This window comes from Acomys minous, assembly GCF_964271855.1.
Source record: "Acomys minous genome assembly, chromosome: 5".
In the NCBI taxonomy this organism is placed as follows: Eukaryota; Metazoa; Chordata; class Mammalia; order Rodentia; family Muridae; genus Acomys; species Acomys minous.
In genome coordinates, this window is record NC_140494.1 from 84,237,873 (window position 1) to 84,253,920 (window position 16,048).

The following is a 16,048-nucleotide window of genomic DNA, read 5'->3' on the forward strand; positions in this document are numbered from 1 at the left end:
GGGGGCCAGGCAGGCTCAGGAGTCATTCTAGCTCCTCAGTGCCCATGACCTGCCCCACAGGCTCCTCAGGTGCCCAGGGAGGCGGCAGTGGCTCCAGTGCCCACTATGCAGTCAACAACCAGTTCACCATGGGTGGCCCCGCCATCTCCATGGCCTCGCCCATGTCCATCCCGACCAACACCATGCACTATGGGAGTTAGGTGCCTCCAGCTGCGACACCACTGCGCACTGACAGCACCAGGAAACCAAATGAAGTCCACGCCCGGCACAGCCGGTGGCTGTCCCCTTTGTTCTGGAGAAGTGTGAACACCTAGTCACAGCCCTCTTTGCTATGGGAACTTGGACACTTTTGTACACGATGTCGCCGCTGCCCTGAAGTACCCCCAGCCCACCCTCTGGCCCCGAGCGCGTGTTGCTGCCATATTTACATGAGGTCCTGTCGGGGCTGCCCTCATCCTGTTCTGTCCTCTCTACTCTGACCTGGCTTTGACATCTGCTGGAAGAGGCAAGCCCTCCACCCCAACCCGTACAGCTGCACCTGACCAGGCAGGAGGAGGCCAGCAGCTGCCACCACAGACCTGGCAGCATCCACCCCCAACCCGTCCTTGTGCCTGCTCCTCACCTGGGATGGCAGCATAGCCAGCTGGACCTCTCCTTCAACTACCAGGCCACATGGTCACCATGGGCGTGACATGCTGCTTTTTTTAATTTTATTTTTTTACGAAAAGAACCAGTGTCAACCCACAGACCCTCTGAGAAACCCGGCTGGCCGGGCCCAGCCAGCAGCCCCTGCCCCTAGGTCCAGAGGTTCTAGGTGAGGGGTGGCCCTGCCGAGCCTTCAGGGCGGGCGTAGCCCCCTCCCACCAAAGGGTTCACCTCACACTTGAATGTACAAACTACCCAGCTGTCCAAAGGCCTAGCCCCTGCTTTCTGCTACTGTCCTGCCCTGAGCCTTGGAGGTCCCTCCACCAAAAGCTGTAACAGGTATCCCAGAGAGAAAATTGCCCCAAACCACTGGGGCAGACAGAAAACTCAAAGATCTGTCACAGAAGGAAGGAAGGCATCCTCTCAGTGATGGCTAACATAGGCCTGTGTGTGTGTTTCCCCTACATTCATACTCCACTTCCTCCTCTCTGGGAAGGGGTCTGGCAGGGACATCTCACTCCAGACAGAAAGGAAAAGCAAACAAGTAAGGAAAGGTGACTAAGCACAGGCAATTTCTCCCCTGTTCCCTTCCCTAGAGTCCCCACCTCAGTGGCCAGATCTCAGGCTTGGTCGATGCCCACCCCAGGTACCCCTGGCAATGGCTGGAGCTGCTCTGTGCCACCCTCCTGACCTGTCAGGGAAACAGGACCCACAAGCAGCTGGGAAACGGGGCTCTCTCCTGTCTATCAGTAATACTCCCTGCTCGGCTGCCCCTCCCCACCTTTATATAAATTCTCTGGATCACCTTTGCATAGAAAATAAAAGTGTTTGCTTTGTAAGAAAAGCCTGCAGAATAGCAGGGTGGTCTTCAGGATCCAAATCCTCCAGTCTTCACAGAGAGGGCAGGACAGGGAGGATCCCCCTTGCACTTGGCCTGAAAAAGAAAGATTCCTAGGAATGGTCCCCGGGGGGAAGAGGGGGCACCCTCAGCAGGAACAGTAAGTTGTCCCTCACCTGTGGACCTGGCCTTCCTAGGTTGTCAAGGGCCGGGCTGGGGTGGAAAGCAGGTCTTTGGGAGATAGAGGTGTGGCTTGGGGTGCTGGTACCACATGGTCTTGAAGAGGCAGTGGCTGGAAGAAGTACAGCTGCAGAGAGAGACCTCAGGGTGAATGTGTGGCTGGTGGGAGCAAACTTCACTCCACAGCCCTGCTGAGGACCACCTAGAACCTACCTTACAGCCTAGAGCCAAGAGGGCGTGAAGCAGCACCACAGCAGACAACAGTGCCGCAGCCACCAGCCTTGTGTCCTCTCGGACAACAGGCCACAGCGTGAACAGCAGCCCAGCAGTTGACAGGGCCAGGGCCAGGGCTCCAAAGAGCCACTGCAGCCACTGCACTGGTATAAGCCACAGTACCTAGTATGACAAGTTAGTTATATAGCTGGTGACCATACAGGATGGGCCATGCAGTTCCACCAGTCCCCAGGGCCAAACCATACTCACCACAGTGGGGATGAAGACAAAGAGTGAATAGCCATAGACACAAACAGTCTCCAGGAAGGTGTATAGCCCCATGCGTTCCCTCGTGCCCTGGCGCCACCGGAGGAAGCCCCACAGCGCCAATGGAACTAGCCACGCATAGCAGTAGATGGTGATTCCTGCTACAGTCACTAGGGATGCAATGTGGGCGGTCACTGCATGCCTTGGGACCTGAGAACCAGGAGCTGGGTCCACCCACCCTGCTTACCCTTGTGGAACTGGGGGCTGTAGTGAATGGAGGGGTCCCGTCTCTGTGCTAGCACCAAGGTGAGGTTGCCAGTAACCGCCAGGACGAAGGCCAGAGTAGCACAGATCCAGAAGGGGCCTGCAATGGGAGACATGGAACCCCAGGTCAATTGCTCCTGAGAAAGGTGGCTAAGTCCTATATCAAATGTAGTAAAACCTCAGGCCATTGCTGACAAAGGCTGCCTCTGGGCTCATCCTATCTTTCTGGGCATCTTTCAAATGCCTCAATCATTTGGCTTTTTTCTCTCCTGAGACAAAAGTTCTCTATGGGTATAAGAATAGGCTTGGGACTGGGCGTGGTAGTGCACCCCTTTAATCCCAGCCCAGCCTATGCAGAAAAACCCTGTCTTGAAAACAAACAAAAACAAGAGGTTTGGTGACCAGGCAGTGGTGGTGCTTGCCTTTAATCCCAGCGCTCTGTGAGTTCAAGGACAGCCAGGGCTAAACGGAGAAACCCTGTCTACAAACAAAAGCTTGGTGCTTCTCCACTGTGGACATCAGGATCTTGTTCAGACCTGTGCATGCCATCTATAGGTGTCCACTCCCTGAATTGCATGCTTATGTTTTGAATCTGGGCTTCTAGGCTTCTACACACTTGATATGCTTTTGTTTTTGTTTTTGAAGACAGAGTTTCTCTGTGTAGTCTTGGGTGTCCTGGACTTACTTTGTAGACCAGGCTGGCCTTGAACTCAGAGATCTGCCTGCCTCTGCCTCCCAAGTGCTGGAATTAAAGGAGTGTGCCCTCACACCTGGCTTGATCTGCTTCTTATGCCTGCTCCTCTCCAGTCATGGCAACTGTTGGTGGACTGCCTAGAAAGCCACCCTGGTCTGTCCACTGCCTGCTCTTGCTGGCTTCCACCTTTAGGTTCCAGTGCCAGAGATAATCCTAAAAATACTTGAGCAACATCCCTTCTCAGCACACAATGGTTGGGACCTCTGTACTCATCACCTACCCATGGCCTCCTTCCGCTCTAGTGACTGATTCCACCATGGGGCTAAGATGCTTTCTGGGGCCTCTTAGCCTCTCTCCACCAATGCCTACCCTACTCGGGGGCCTTCCTGACTTCCCTCTCACTCTGAGTTCACCTTTTGCTTCCTGTCTCCTCATGAGTGAGTGCTCTCCTCAGGGCCTGGCACAGTCCCATATTGACTTAATACTCCATATTCAAACATACACCCGCATTTACCGTATAGGTCAGGCCGATTTCTAAGATGGTGCCTCACAAAGTTGTGGCCAGGGTGGGGCAGCAGCGAGCCTTTGATCCGGTCCAAGACCTGGAGAGCAGAGCCAGGGTCCAGAATGAGAATCCTGGCATCCTGAGAGGCATCACCTGTGGACTACCTTGCCATCACATCCTATGTCAACAAGCTCGGCTGCCCCGTTTAGGCTGTCCATGGGTATCTGTGGCTCCTGCTGAACATGTCACTACTCTGAAGGTGGGCTTTCGGCCTGCCCCAGCTTAGCAGCTTCTCCAGAATGTCCTCTCAGTAGTAGACCTGGTTTATGTCAGGCTGGCCTGCGGTCCACATGCATATCTGCTCACTCCACTCATTTGTCCATGACTCCCCACTGCCTCAAGCCAAAACCCAGACTTCAGAGCTTGCATCCAGGCCTAGTGGTGCCAGCTGTGCCCCTAGTTACATAGGAGGCTGAGCAAGAGGATCACTAAACCTAGGAGTACAAGACCTGGCTGGCAAACACTGGCTTTAAGACAGACAAACTCATCTCCATCTACTTTGTAACCTTAGCTTTTGCCATCCAGGCCCAGCACACCCACCCCATGCAGTCAGTGCCCCAAGTACAGTGGCTGAACCCTAAGCAACGCCAAGCCCTTTCCACCAGTGTCCCAGGCCTCACCTGGGAGGTGTCCACATCAAAAAAGCTCTGATAGTAGTCAAATGTCCAGAATCTGGGCTGCGGCTTTTCTTCCTGTAGAAGCTACAAGGCACAGACTTTCAGAACCGCCTGCTCAGCCAGGGTAAGGCCAGAGGCGGGGCATGGGGGGCTAGAAGACTCACTGATGTCTTGTCGCCCTCTTCCTCCTCCTCTTCAGCTCCATAGCCAACACCTGCTCCCACAACCACAGCCACGTGCTCCCGTGAGGTCAACTTATCACTTTGGCTAGTGGTGGCTGCATCTGGGGTCTCTGCCAGAAGATTTGTGGCTTCCTGGAACTCTACGGAGAGGGAATATAGGGCACGGGTGTTTGGAGTTCGAAAATTATTTGGGGGCCACTGTTGTTCAGCTGGGGCGTGGTTGCCTCACCATCCTTCCTCTGGAGGCTGGGTTTCTTCAGGTTTGGTATATAGGGAGGTCTGTTCGTGTACTAGAATGGGGTTTAGGTCTTGAGCAGACTTGGAGGCCCCCATGTGCCTCTGAGTTCCGGGTCCCAGCTGCCCGAGGAACAGGCCTAGGGCAGGAGTGGGAGCTCAGACCACTTCCGGGCCCCACTCACCGTGGAAGGCCAGATCGTCAGCCGCTGCCATGATTCTTTAGAAGCGTCACCGCATCTCTCTCTGTGGACGAACAGGATCAGTCCCACAGCGCTCCCCGAAACTGAAGCTTCCGTCTCGATTCCTGTCTGGAGCCTACCACACCGAGTGAGTCTTGAGCTCCAAGCCGGAGCCCTGCCGTTGCACCCCGCCCTCCTCACCTGAGGCTACCTAAGCTGGCGTGGCCCGTCCTCCGTGCGCTTGCGCGTTGCCCGCCCACCCGTCAGAGCCCACCCTTCTCGACGCAACGGCAACATCCGGCGCCAGTCCGTTTCCGATGGTCTTCCAGAGAGCAACTACTTCCGGTATCCTGCGACTGCGCAGAAACTACCCTCCAGACCTTTTCGTTCCCACCCTATGTCATTTCCACTCGGTCAACGGACCGCAGGGAAAGGATGGCGACAGCGGCTCTAAAGAGATTCTGGTCCCGTGGGCGCAGCGACGTGGGAGGAGAGGCGAGCGGTGCTGTAGCGGTGGCGGCAAAGCCAGGGGTTTGGGCTCGACTGGGTGAGTAGTGGCAGGAGGAGGCAGAGTGGGTGACCCGAGTGGCTGAATCAGTGTCACCGCAGCGCTTCTTCCCCTCCAGGCACCTGGGCCCGCGCGCTGCTTCGGGATTACGCCGAGGCGTGCAGAGACGCGGCGGCTGCGGCGCGAGCTCGGCCGGGCCGGGCGGCCGTGTACGTGGGCATGCTGGCCGGTGCCGCGGCGTGCTGCGCGCGGGCGCCCAGCGAGGCGGCCTTCGAGGAGGCCTTGCTCGACGCCTCGGGGTCTCTTTTGCTGCTGGCGCCGGCCACGCGCAACCGCCACTCGGAAGCGTTCTTGCAGCGCCTGCTGTGGCTGAGGGGCCGCGGGCGGCTGCGCCACGTGAACCTGGGCTTCTTCTCGCTGGTTTACGAGGCGCCCTTCGACGCCCAGGCCAGCCTCTACCAGGCCCGCTGCCGCCACCTGCAGCCACGCTGGGTCGACTTCCCCGGACGGGTCCTTGATGTGGGGTTCGTGGGCCGCTGGTGGATCCTGGAGAGCCGCATGCGTGATTGCGACATCAACGACGACGAGTTCCTCCACCTGCCTGCTCACCTCCGCGTCCTCGCGCCCCACCAGCTGCACTCCGAGGCCAATGAGCGGCTGTTCCAGGAGAAGTACAAGCCGGTTGTGCTCACGGACGATCAGGTGGACCAGGCGCTGTGGGAGGAGCAGGTGCTGCAGAAGGAGAAAAAGGATAGGCTGGCGTTGAGCGAGGCCGATTCACTGGTGCAGCCCGAGGTTTCCAGATGAAGCCCAAGGAGCTCCCGGGCGTCCAGGCTCAAACAAACTGATGGTGCAGTTGGTGAAATGGGTAGGGATAAACACACTCAAATGTGATTTTGTGGGAAGCCCTTCTCGGTGTGTCTGTCCCGTTAGCCGAAGCTAATGGGAGCCTTACGGGTCTTGAAGATAGAGAAGAGCTGAAGATTGTGACCTTGTTATGGTTATCAGCGCCAGAACTACTAATAAGGAGCCTATACTGTGTAGCTGTTGTAGCTGGGCATGTATCTGAAGGGTAGAGGACTTGCTGAGCATGTCCGGGTTCCCGGCTTCCGTTTCCAGCCCTGCAGACACAACAAGAATGAGCTTTTGGGTTTTTATTTGGTTGGGTTTTGAGAATAGAACTCTCATATGCCCAGATTGGCCCTGCCTCCTGCTTCATGGAGCTCCAGGACACTACAGTATACCTTGCCCATGCATAAGTCCTGGTCATGGAGCGACAAAGATATCCTGAATGCCAGTGACCCCCAAGATCCTCAGACCGGTTTTGTTTGTTTGTTTGTTTGGGGTGTGTGTATTTTTTTCAGGAAGGTCTGGCTGTGTTGCACAGGCTAGTCTAGCATTCATGGGCAAAAGTGATTGCTTTGGGAGCTTGAAGGACGGCTCAGTATTTAAGAGTACTGACTCTTACTTCAATTATCAGCAGCCATACAGGGACTCAAAATAATCTGTAACTCCAATGAAAGGAATCAGTACTCTTCTGTGTCCCACGGATACTAGCAGGCATGTGGACAGACATACATACAAACAAAACATTCATGCACATAACATTTAAAAAATGATCTCCTCCCCCCCCCCCAACACTCAGGAAGCAGAGGCAGGCAGATCTCTTGAGTTTGAGGCCAGCCTGGTCTACAAGGGGAGTCCAGAACAGCCAAGGCTATACAGAAAAACCCTGTCTCAAAAAACCAAAACCAAAAAAGGTCCTTCCAGACGCCCTTCTAAGATTGGGACTATAGTCATGCGCCAGTGTGCCTAACCTCAAGTTTTTCTTTTTTTTTTTTTCTTTTCTTTTTTTTTTTTCTCGAGACAGGGTTTCTCTGTGTGGCCTTGGCTGTCCTGGACTCTCTTTGTAGACCAGGCTGGCCTCGAACTCACAGTGATCCGCCTGCCTCTGCCTCCCAAGTGCTGGGATTAAAGGCGTGCGCCACCATGCCCGGCTAGATTTTTCTTTTTCATTTGGAGCTGAAATGTATACGTTTTGGGTTTTGTTTGTATTTTAGTTTGTTCTTTGAGACAAGGTCTTCCTGTGTTACGCTGGCTTACCTGGAACTGGCTATGAAGAACAGTCTTGCCTTAAACTCAGAGATCTATCTGCTTCTCAATTTTTTTTATTTTTTTTTTATTTTTTATTTTTTATTTTTGGTTTTTCAAGACAGGCTGGCTGTTCTGGACTCGCTTCATAGACCAGGCTGGCCTCGAACTCAGTATCTGCCTGCCTCTGCCGCCCAAGAACTGGGATTAAAGATGTTCACCACGCCAGGCTACCTCTCAAATTTTGTTGTTTTCTTTTCTTTTTTCTTTTTCTTTTTTTTATGTTTTGGTTTTTGGGGTTTTTGTTTATTTCTGAGAAGTGGTCTCACAACCTCAAACTCCCTGTGTAGCAAAGGATGACTGAATGATCCTCTTGCCTGCACTTCCCAAGTGGCCCGTGAAATGTTTCTGTTGTATGGGTACTTCTGTTATGTGCTAGACATTAAATCCAGGGTCTTGTACATAAGAGTAAGCATTGTACACTCAGTCCTCTTAGGTTTGGTTTGTTTGATAACCTTATGTAGTGGTTGACCTTTGGCCTAACTTGTCTTAACTAGTAACATTGTATGTTACTGTCCTTGCAGGAGATGGGTACAGAGGCTAACAGATTTTACCATATATATGTATGGCAGCAATTGCAAGCATGGTGGAAGGCTAGAGGGTGTTCTGTCCCAGAGCTTACGTGCAGTCATCTGTCAGGACACTTCAGGGACCCTGGGAACAGTTCTGTGGAAAGGAACCAGGGTGGGCACATAGGTTGGACCTGGCAAGTGTCTAGTCATTACCTTCCAAGCTAAAATATTAGGAAAGCAAGACTGTATCAGATGGTCTGTGGCTAGTCAGCGAAAGCGGGGACTCAAATAGTCATCTTTGTCATAGATTTGTCTATGGTGACAGGGCCTCACACAGACTAAGTGTGTGCTGTCCACTGGGCTACCCCAGTCCTAGTGCTGTGTGTTTGTATGTTTTGCCTCTTTCATTCATTATCAGAGAGACTGAAAGTTGTTTTGGTTGGTTGGTATTTTGAGACAGGGTTTCTCTTTGGACACTCAGCTCTCCTAGAACTCAAGAACTCTCTCTGTCCTTGCTTCCTGGGTGGTAGGATTAAAGGTGTTGCCACCGCATCTGCCCTATGGTGGCTTTAAATCCAAGTCTGCTGGCCAGCTGATGATGTTAGAAGGCAATAAATACTTCCATAAGTAAACCCTGTGTGCAGGGCCTGGAGAAATGGCTCAGGGGTCCAGAACATTGGCTGTTGCAGAGGACATGGGATTAGTTCCCAATGTTCACATGGTGGCTGCCTCTCAACCATCCATTCATTCCAGTTCCAGAGCATGGCGACACGCCCTTTAATCCCAACAGTAAGGCAGCAGAGGCAGGCAGATCTCTTGAGTTCCATTCCTATCTGGTCTACATGGTCCAGAGGTCCATGGTGGCTCACAACCATCTATAATGAGATCTGGTGCCCTCTTCTGGCATTCACATGTACATGCAGGCAAAACAATAAATATATTTTTGGGTTTTTTTGTTTTGTTTTGTTTTTCGAGACAGGGTTTCTCTGTAGCCTTGGCTGTCCTGGACTCGCTTTGTAGACCAGGCTGGCCTGGAACTCACAGCGATCCACCTGCCTCTGCCTCCCGAGTTCTGGGATTAAAGGCGCCCGCCACCACGCCCGACTTAATAAATATATTCTTAATAAATAAATCTTTTTTTTTATTATTTAAGAAAAGAAAACTGATCCCCAGAAGTTGTCCTCTGACCTCCACAAGCATCCGAGACACAATGTGCCTGCCCTTCCAGATGGTACACAGTTTTTCTTTGTTGTTGTTGTTTTGTTTTGTTTTTGAGACAGGGTTTCTCTGTGTAGCCTTGGCTATCCTAGACTCACTTTGTAGACCAGGCTGGCCTTGAAGTCACAGCAATCCTCCTGTCTCTGCCTCCCAAATGCTGGGATTAAAGGCGTGCGCCACCACACATGGTGATACACAATTTTTTAAGGTTTGTTTTATGTATATGTATAAGTGCAGTGCTCACAGAAGTCAGAAGAAATCATCAGCTCCCCTGTGTCTGCTTGTGAGCTGCCATGTGGGTGCTGGGAACTGAACCAGGTCCTCTGCAAGAGCAGCCAGTGCTCTTCCCACTTTAAGGCTTACCAGCAAATGATTGAGCAAGTAAAAGTGCTTTCTCCTCAAGCCTGAGAACCTGAGTTTTCCTCTGACCTTCAATGTGGCATACTTGCTCAGCACTCCTACACAACATATACAGCACACATAACTGGAAAAAAAAAATCTAACTTCTAGTCCTTACCTACAACTCTGTCCAAAATCCTAACCCTGCTCTTCTGTTGTCTTGAGACAACAAATCTGTATCCCTGGTTGGTCCAGGACTTGGTGTGTAGCCAAAGATGACCTTGACTACTTTGTCTCTGCCTCCTGAGTGCTGGGATGGCAGGCAGGTGCTGTGCACAGACTTTCAACTTGACTATATCTGGAATGAACTTAAGCCTAAGGTGCTGGCTACATCTGTGAGAGATTTTTGTTTTCCTTAAATAATTTGAAATGGGAAGACCTATTTGTAATCTGGATCCTTGAGGTGGAAAGGAGATTTATTAGAATGGTGTGTGTGTGTGTGTGTGTGTGTGTGTGTGTGTGTGTGTGTGTAAAGAGAATTTATATTTAAAGGGGATTATATTAGAATACATATAAATAAATCCCCTTTATAAAGGGGATTTATTAGAATAGCTTATAAGTTCTGTTCTAGAGAACCCTCACTAATACCTTAGGCAATGTTGGGAGGGCTTAAAGACCCACTGACAGCAGGTGACATGTATGGAAGTATTTATTGTCCTAGAGCCCTTTTGCCACTGAGCCGTCTCATTGGGCCTGATTAGTAGTAAGGGGGGCCGGGCAGGAACTATAAAAGCTGGACGTGTTGACGCACACCTTTAATCCCAACACTCTGGAGGCAGAGGCAGGTGGATCTCTGAGTTAAAGGCCAGCCTGGTCTACAAATCGAGTCCAGGACAGCCAAGGCTACACAGAGAAACCCTGTCTCGGGGGTAAAAAAGGCCTGAGGAGCAAGCAAGTAACCAGCACTCCTCCATGGCGTCTGCTTCAGGGTCTGTTGCCGGGTTCCTGCCCTGCCTTCGTTCTAGCCCCGACTTCTTTGACAATGTACTGTACATTGAAACTGTACACTGAAATAAACTATTTCCATCCCAAGATCCCTTTGGTCATGGTGTTTTCTCACAGCCATAAAAATCCAAACTAAGGCCGTGTGTTGGTGATGCACGCCTTTAATCCCAACACTTGGGAGGCAGAGGCAGGTGAATCAAGTGAGTTGGACGCCAGCCTGGTCTACAAAGTGAGTCCAGGACAGCCAGGGTGCACAGAGAAACCCTGTCTCAAAAAAAAAATTTTTTTATATTTTATTACAATTTTTCTTGTACATATGTATACTTGTCTGTATCTGTACATAGGCACTTGGGGGTCAGGGACATGTGAATCTAAAAAAAATAGCTTGTGGCCGTCCACTTTTTGCTCCATCATGTGGGTCCTAGGAGTTGAAATCAGGTCGTTAGGTCAGGCTTAGTGCCAAGCACCATTACACAATGAGCCACTTTACTACCTACCCTGTCTTAAAATATTTTTTAAGAATTATGTGTAGGAACATTTTGCCTGCATGTATGCACAGGTCGCCAGCGAGGTCAGGAGAGGGCATTGGGTGGCCTGCAGTCACAGTGAGTGAGGGATGGGAATCAAACCCAGCCTCTGCACGAGCAGCAAACGCGCTTATCCTGCCTGAATATTGTTTCCCGCAGTCCACGGAGGCTTTTTACTTATGTTTTACATCTCTAGAACAAGAATCCTGGGATTTTCCCTCCTTTATGTTTTCATCACGCTCCTTCATGGTCCATGATGCCAGATGAGGTTGTCACGACAATGAAGCAAAATTGATGGTGCGGGAGCAGGTGGTTCTGCCATTTTTCTAGATCCTTGGGTTGCACATCAGATCCAGGGCTGCTCACTCCACACTTGTTCAGCTGCCTTCTTGAGAGAAACCATAATCCTTGCTGGCCAGGCCAGGGATTGGCCACCACCATGTTCCTGCTGTTCTTAGCCAGGCAGAGGGCACCAGAGGCTCAGTTCACAGTTCATCTGCTTCGTCCAGGCCTGGCTGACCCTCGCGGGAATGGCTCGTGTAGCCCCAGATGGCTCCTGTTCTGTGAGGCACAGAGAAAGAACCGCTTCATTTACTGACATCCAGGAATGGCATGTGGTGGCAGAAGTTGGTGCCACACCCATTCCTGGAGCCTGTGTCTAACCTGATTGGCAAAAGAGGCAAGCATGAGGACACCTGTTCTATAGACAGCCTGGACTCCAAGAAGACACCTCGGGGGTGATGTGCATGGTGGCTTACATGTTATCCCAGCCCTGAAGAGGCTGAGGCAGGAGGCGCATCACAGAGTAGAGGCTGCCTGAGCTATGGAACAAGACCCTGTGAGACGCTGATAATGGCTGTGGGAGCACTTGCCTGGCATGCACAGGTCCCCAGCTTCCAGTCTGGTAGCAGAAATTTTTTGTTTTGTTTTGTTTTTGTTTTTCAAGACAGAGTCTCTCTGTGTAGCCTTGGCTGTCCTGGACTCACTTTGTAGACCAGGCTGGCTTCGAACTCACAGCGATCTGCCAGCCTCTGCCTCCCGAGTGCTGGGATTAAAGGCGTGCACCACCGCGCCTGGCAATATACATATTTTTTAAAGTGGGAGGAGCTGTGCAGTGGTGGTGCACGCCTTTAATCCCAGCACTTGGGAGGTAGAAGCAGGTGGATCTCTGAGTTTTAGGCCAGACTGGTCTACAGAGCTAGTTCCAGGACATTCAGGGCTATACAAAGGAACCCTGTCTGGAAGAAAACACAAAAATTCACAACAACAAAGGTGGGAGGAGAGAACTGAATCCACAGTTATCCTCTCTGACCTCCACTCAGACCATGACGTGTCTGAGTAGATATACACCCATAACTGTTGGAAGGTTTATTTTATTTATTTGGAGACAGGGTTTCTCTGTGTAGCCTTGGCTGTCCTAGGCTCACTTTGTAGACCAGACTGGCCTCGAACTCACAGCAATTGGCCTGCCTCTGCCTCGCGAGTGCTGGGATCAAAGGCTTTTGCCACCACGCCTGGCTCAAAAACTATCTTAAGTGAAAAAGAGAAACAGGAAATACTTGTCATGCACCCTGAGAGGAGGAACGGGACTATTGACCCGTGGACTGCTCTGGTGAGGATTAGCCTGATGGTTAACAAGTGTCCGAGGGTTGGAGCTTTGCTGTATGTGGTACTTCCCGCCTCTGCCTGCACTACTGTGCCCAGCTTCACTATAATTCTTTTTCTTTCTTTTTAAAAAAATTTTTTGAGACACAGTTTCTCTGTATAACAACCAGACTTCCTTTGTAGACCAAGCTGGCATTGAACTCACAGAGATCCACCTGCCTTTGGCTCCCAAGTGCTGGGATTAAAGGTGTGTGCCACCATGCCCAGCTCACTACAATTTTTTTAAATATTATGTTTACAGTGTTCTGTCTGCATGTATACCTGCATGCCAGAAGAGGGCATCAGATCACATTACAGATGGTGGTGAGCCACTGTGTGGTTGTTGGGAATTGAACTTGGAACCTCTGGAAGAGCAGATAGTGCTCTTAACCCCTAAGCTATCTCTCCAGCCCCTCACTACTATATTAAAATAAATATTTTAAAATTTAAAATGTGTGTGCCATGTATATGCACATGGCACAAAGGAAGTTATATTTGAAGAGGGCATCAGATGCTAGACTCCTGGAGTAACATTTGCAGGTGTCTGCGAGCCACCTGGTGTGGCCCTCTGCAAGAGCAGTACATGTTCAAATATGAATCTGTCTTTCTAGCGGGCTGCACAGTATTTGATGACACTATAAAGCCCGAGATTGTATTATTTGCTGGAAAAGCCTGTTTCTAGTTGTGATGTGGCTCAGCCTTTACACACATCTTTGACCCAAGAGCTTTCTGCTTGAATGTTGTAAATGAGATTAAATAAGGTTAACCATAGGTCAAGAGGCAGAGCAATCAGTGGACAGGAAGTGAACATGGGATTATTAAGGAAAAAAAAACCATAACTGGGCGCCTTTAATCCCAGCCCTTGGGAGGCAGAGGCAGGCGGATCGCTGTGAGTTCGAGGCCAACCTGGTCTACAAAGTGAGTCTAGGATAGTCAAGGCTACACAGAGAAACCTTGTCTCATAAAACCAAAAAAGAAAAAGAAAAAAAGAAAAAAAACACAATAAGAGGGAGTCAGGAAGACGGATAGAGAGATGTATAGGAAGTAGAAGGGAAGGGGAAGGCCATTCAGTTTGAGAAGTCTTGTTTGAAGCTGGGCATGGCGGCACATGCCTTTAATCCCAGCACTCTGGAGGCAGAGACTCCAGGACAGCCAAAGCTACACAGAGAAACCCTGTCTCGAAAAACAAAGCAAAACAAAGTGAGCCAGCCAGGTGTGGTGGTACACGCTGTTAAGCTGGCCTAAAACTCACAGAGATCCTCCTGCCTCTGCCTCCTGAATGCTGGGGAGGTGGGAGGGGTAAGGGGACTGGGGGGCTGGGAGGTAGTAGCACCCGCCTTTAATCCCAGCGCTCAGAGGCAGAGGTAGGCATATCTCTGTGAGTTCGAAGCCAGCGTGGTCTACAAAGAGAGTTCAGACCAACCAAGACTGTACAGAGAAAACCTATCTCAAAAAAACAAAAAGAAGGCCGGGTGTGGTAGCGCACGCCTTTAATCCCAGCACTCGAGAGGCAGAGGCAGGCGGATCGCTGTGAGTTCGAGGCCAGCCTGGTCTACAAAGCGAGTCCAGGATAGCCCAGGCTACACAGAGAAACTCTGTCTCAAAAAAAAAAAAAAAAAGGGCTGGGCGTGGTGGCGCATGCCTTTAATCCCAGCACTTGGGAGGCAGAGGCAGGCGGATCACTGTGAGTTCGAGGCCAGCCTGGTCTACAAAGCAAGTCCAGGATAGCCCAGGCTACACAGAGAAACTCTGTCTCAAAAAAAAAAAAAAAAAAGGGCTGGGCGTGGTGGCGCATGCCTTTAATCCCAGCACTCGGGAGACAGAGGCAAGCGGATCGCTGTGAGTTCGAGGCCAGCCTGGTCTACAAAGCGAGTCCAGGACAGCCAAGGCTAACACAGACCTTGTCTCAAAAAACCAAGAAAAAATAAATAAATAAATAAATAAAAGAGAAAGAAAAATAGCATAAAATATACAGCATTCAGAGTAGAATAAAGACATTCTGTAGTTCCACTTTGTCCTCCCTGGAGTGTGAGCCACACTGTGTAAGCCAGTTCTCAGGAGCCACCTAGCTGCACAGCTGTCTTGCTTGTCAGTTGGAAGGTCACCATACTTGGAAGGTCTTATGTCACCTTGACAGGGGCTAGCATCATCTGAGAGGACTGGACCTCAGTTGACAATATGCCTCCAGAAGGTCTGGCTGTAGGCAGTTTGTAGCGCACTTTCTAAATTAGATGGGCTGCCCACTAATCCCTGGGCTGGTGGTACACCAGCAAAGGCTGTCAGATCACTGTGAGTTCAAGGCCAGCCTGACAAAGTGAGTCCAGGATAGCCAGGGCTACACAGAGAAACCCTGTCTTGAAAAACAAAGAAACTGCCAGCCAGGGCAGTTCCACAAAGAAACCCCGTCTCCAAAAACAAACAAAAAAGCCAAACCAGTTGGGCGTAGTAGCACACGCCTTTAATCCCAGCACTCGGGAGGCAGAGGCAGGCAGATCACTGTGAGTTTGAGGCCAGCCTGGTCTACAAAGTGAGTCCAGGGCAGCCAAGGCTACAGGATTAGCAAACCTGTGCACCCACTCCCCCTGCCCCCAGTACTGGGACTACAGCCTGTGCAGTCCAGCTTTTCACAGGGCCCAAGAGGTCAAATTGGGTCTTTATATTAGAACAGCAAGTGCTTTTCCCACTACTCCATATCCTATTACCTGCACCTTACATAGCTTGCAGAAAGACATTGTTCACTCCCTAGCAGAAGAGGGCACTTTGGGGTGTGTACGTTTTGAGCTAATGAACACCAGGGGGCGCCAGAGCCTTCTCTCTCCCTGGAAGAGACCTGCCCAGCTGGAGCTGCTTCTGTGATTAACCCTGGCCAAGGCTGAGCAGGAAAAAACATCCCCTGGGATGAGGGGGGTTAAGGTAGACTAGCTTCTTTGGTATATAAAAAGCAAACCAAACCAAAACAGAATTTCGGTGGGGATGTGGCTCAGCTGAGAGAATGTTTGCCCAGCGTATGTTCATCTCCAGCACATGGAATTCCAGACGCGGTAGTGACTCATACCTGTAATCTGAGAGGTGGAGACAGGAGAATCAGTTCAAGATCAGTGCATTCTAGGCCAGCCTGAGATGCTGAGAGCCTGGCTTGAAAACAAAATACTAACACAAAAACAAAATCCCAGCTGGGCAAGGTGGCTCACTTTTTTGAATCATTGTTTTTCGAGACAGGGTTTCTCTGTGTAACAGCCCTGGCTGTCCTGGACTTGCTTTCT

At 50.8% G+C, this 16,048-nt stretch overlaps 3 protein-coding genes across 8 annotated transcripts in view; 2 read left to right on the top strand and 1 right to left on the bottom strand.

Moving 5' to 3' along the window:
* CARM1 (coactivator associated arginine methyltransferase 1) overlaps nt 1-1,489 on the top strand; it is a 47,540-nt gene extending 46,051 nt beyond the window's left edge. For both annotated transcript variants that reach the window (XM_084784169.1, XM_084784168.1), the window contains one exon: nt 61-1,489. In XM_084784169.1, coding sequence (XP_084640295.1) covers nt 61-200 — 140 coding nt within the window. In that variant the 3' untranslated portion in view covers nt 201-1,489. The remainder of the gene's footprint in view (nt 1-60) is intronic.
* Nucleotides 694-5,513, bottom strand: YIPF2 (Yip1 domain family member 2). 3 transcript variants are annotated; one of them, XM_084784175.1, is made up of 10 exons: nt 5,305-5,513; nt 4,885-5,017; nt 4,448-4,605; nt 4,287-4,367; nt 3,616-3,703; nt 2,391-2,507; nt 2,147-2,313; nt 1,877-2,059; nt 1,660-1,790; nt 694-1,579 (listed from the first exon to the last, which is right to left on the bottom strand). In XM_084784175.1, the coding sequence occupies exons 2-9, from the start codon at nt 4,913-4,915 to the stop codon at nt 1,677-1,679; spliced, it is 939 nt and encodes a 312-aa protein (XP_084640301.1). In that variant the 5' UTR covers nt 4,916-5,017; nt 5,305-5,513; the 3' UTR covers nt 694-1,579; nt 1,660-1,676. The 3 variants fall into 3 exon arrangements, with proteins under 3 accessions (XP_084640301.1, XP_084640302.1, XP_084640300.1); XM_084784176.1 differs by lacking the exon at nt 5,305-5,513 and adding an exon at nt 5,093-5,276; XM_084784174.1 differs by lacking the exon at nt 5,305-5,513 and having other exon boundaries at nt 4,885-5,276.
* Nucleotides 5,297-10,703, top strand: TIMM29 (translocase of inner mitochondrial membrane 29). 3 transcript variants are annotated; one of them, XR_014779671.1, is made up of 3 exons: nt 5,297-5,428; nt 5,508-7,211; nt 7,391-10,703. XR_014779671.1 is itself a non-coding variant. In XM_084784179.1 (2 exons), exons 1-2 carry the CDS (start codon nt 5,317-5,319, stop codon nt 6,194-6,196), a joined length of 801 nt encoding a protein of 266 aa, XP_084640305.1. In that variant the 5' UTR covers nt 5,297-5,316; the 3' UTR covers nt 6,197-10,703. The 3 variants fall into 3 exon arrangements, 1 of the variants encoding a protein (XP_084640305.1); XR_014779672.1 differs by having other exon boundaries at nt 5,508-6,257; nt 9,206-10,703; XM_084784179.1 differs by having other exon boundaries at nt 5,508-10,703.
* The last annotated feature ends 5,345 nt before the right edge of the window (nt 10,704-16,048 follow it).

What these genes read in the sequence shown, in the direction of transcription:
- YIPF2 (XM_084784175.1), bottom strand. Translation starts at nt 4,915, where the DNA reads ATGGCAGCGGCTGACGATCTGGCCTTCCACG. An exon ending in TTGATGTGGACACCTCCCAG is followed by an intron (nt 3,704 to 4,286) that starts GTGAGGCCTGGG and finishes TCTGCTCTCCAG; the next exon opens with GTCTTGGACCGGATCAAAGG. An exon ending in TTGTCTTCATCCCCACTGTG is followed by an intron (nt 2,060 to 2,146) that starts GTGAGTATGGTT and finishes TTGTCATACTAG; the next exon opens with GTACTGTGGCTTATACCAGT.
- TIMM29 (XM_084784179.1), top strand. Translation starts at nt 5,317, where the DNA reads ATGGCGACAGCGGCTCTAAAGAGATTCTGGTCCCGTGGGCGCAGCGAC. An exon ending in AGGGGTTTGGGCTCGACTGG is followed by an intron (nt 5,429 to 5,507) that starts GTGAGTAGTGGC and finishes CTTCCCCTCCAG; the next exon opens with GCACCTGGGCCCGCGCGCTG.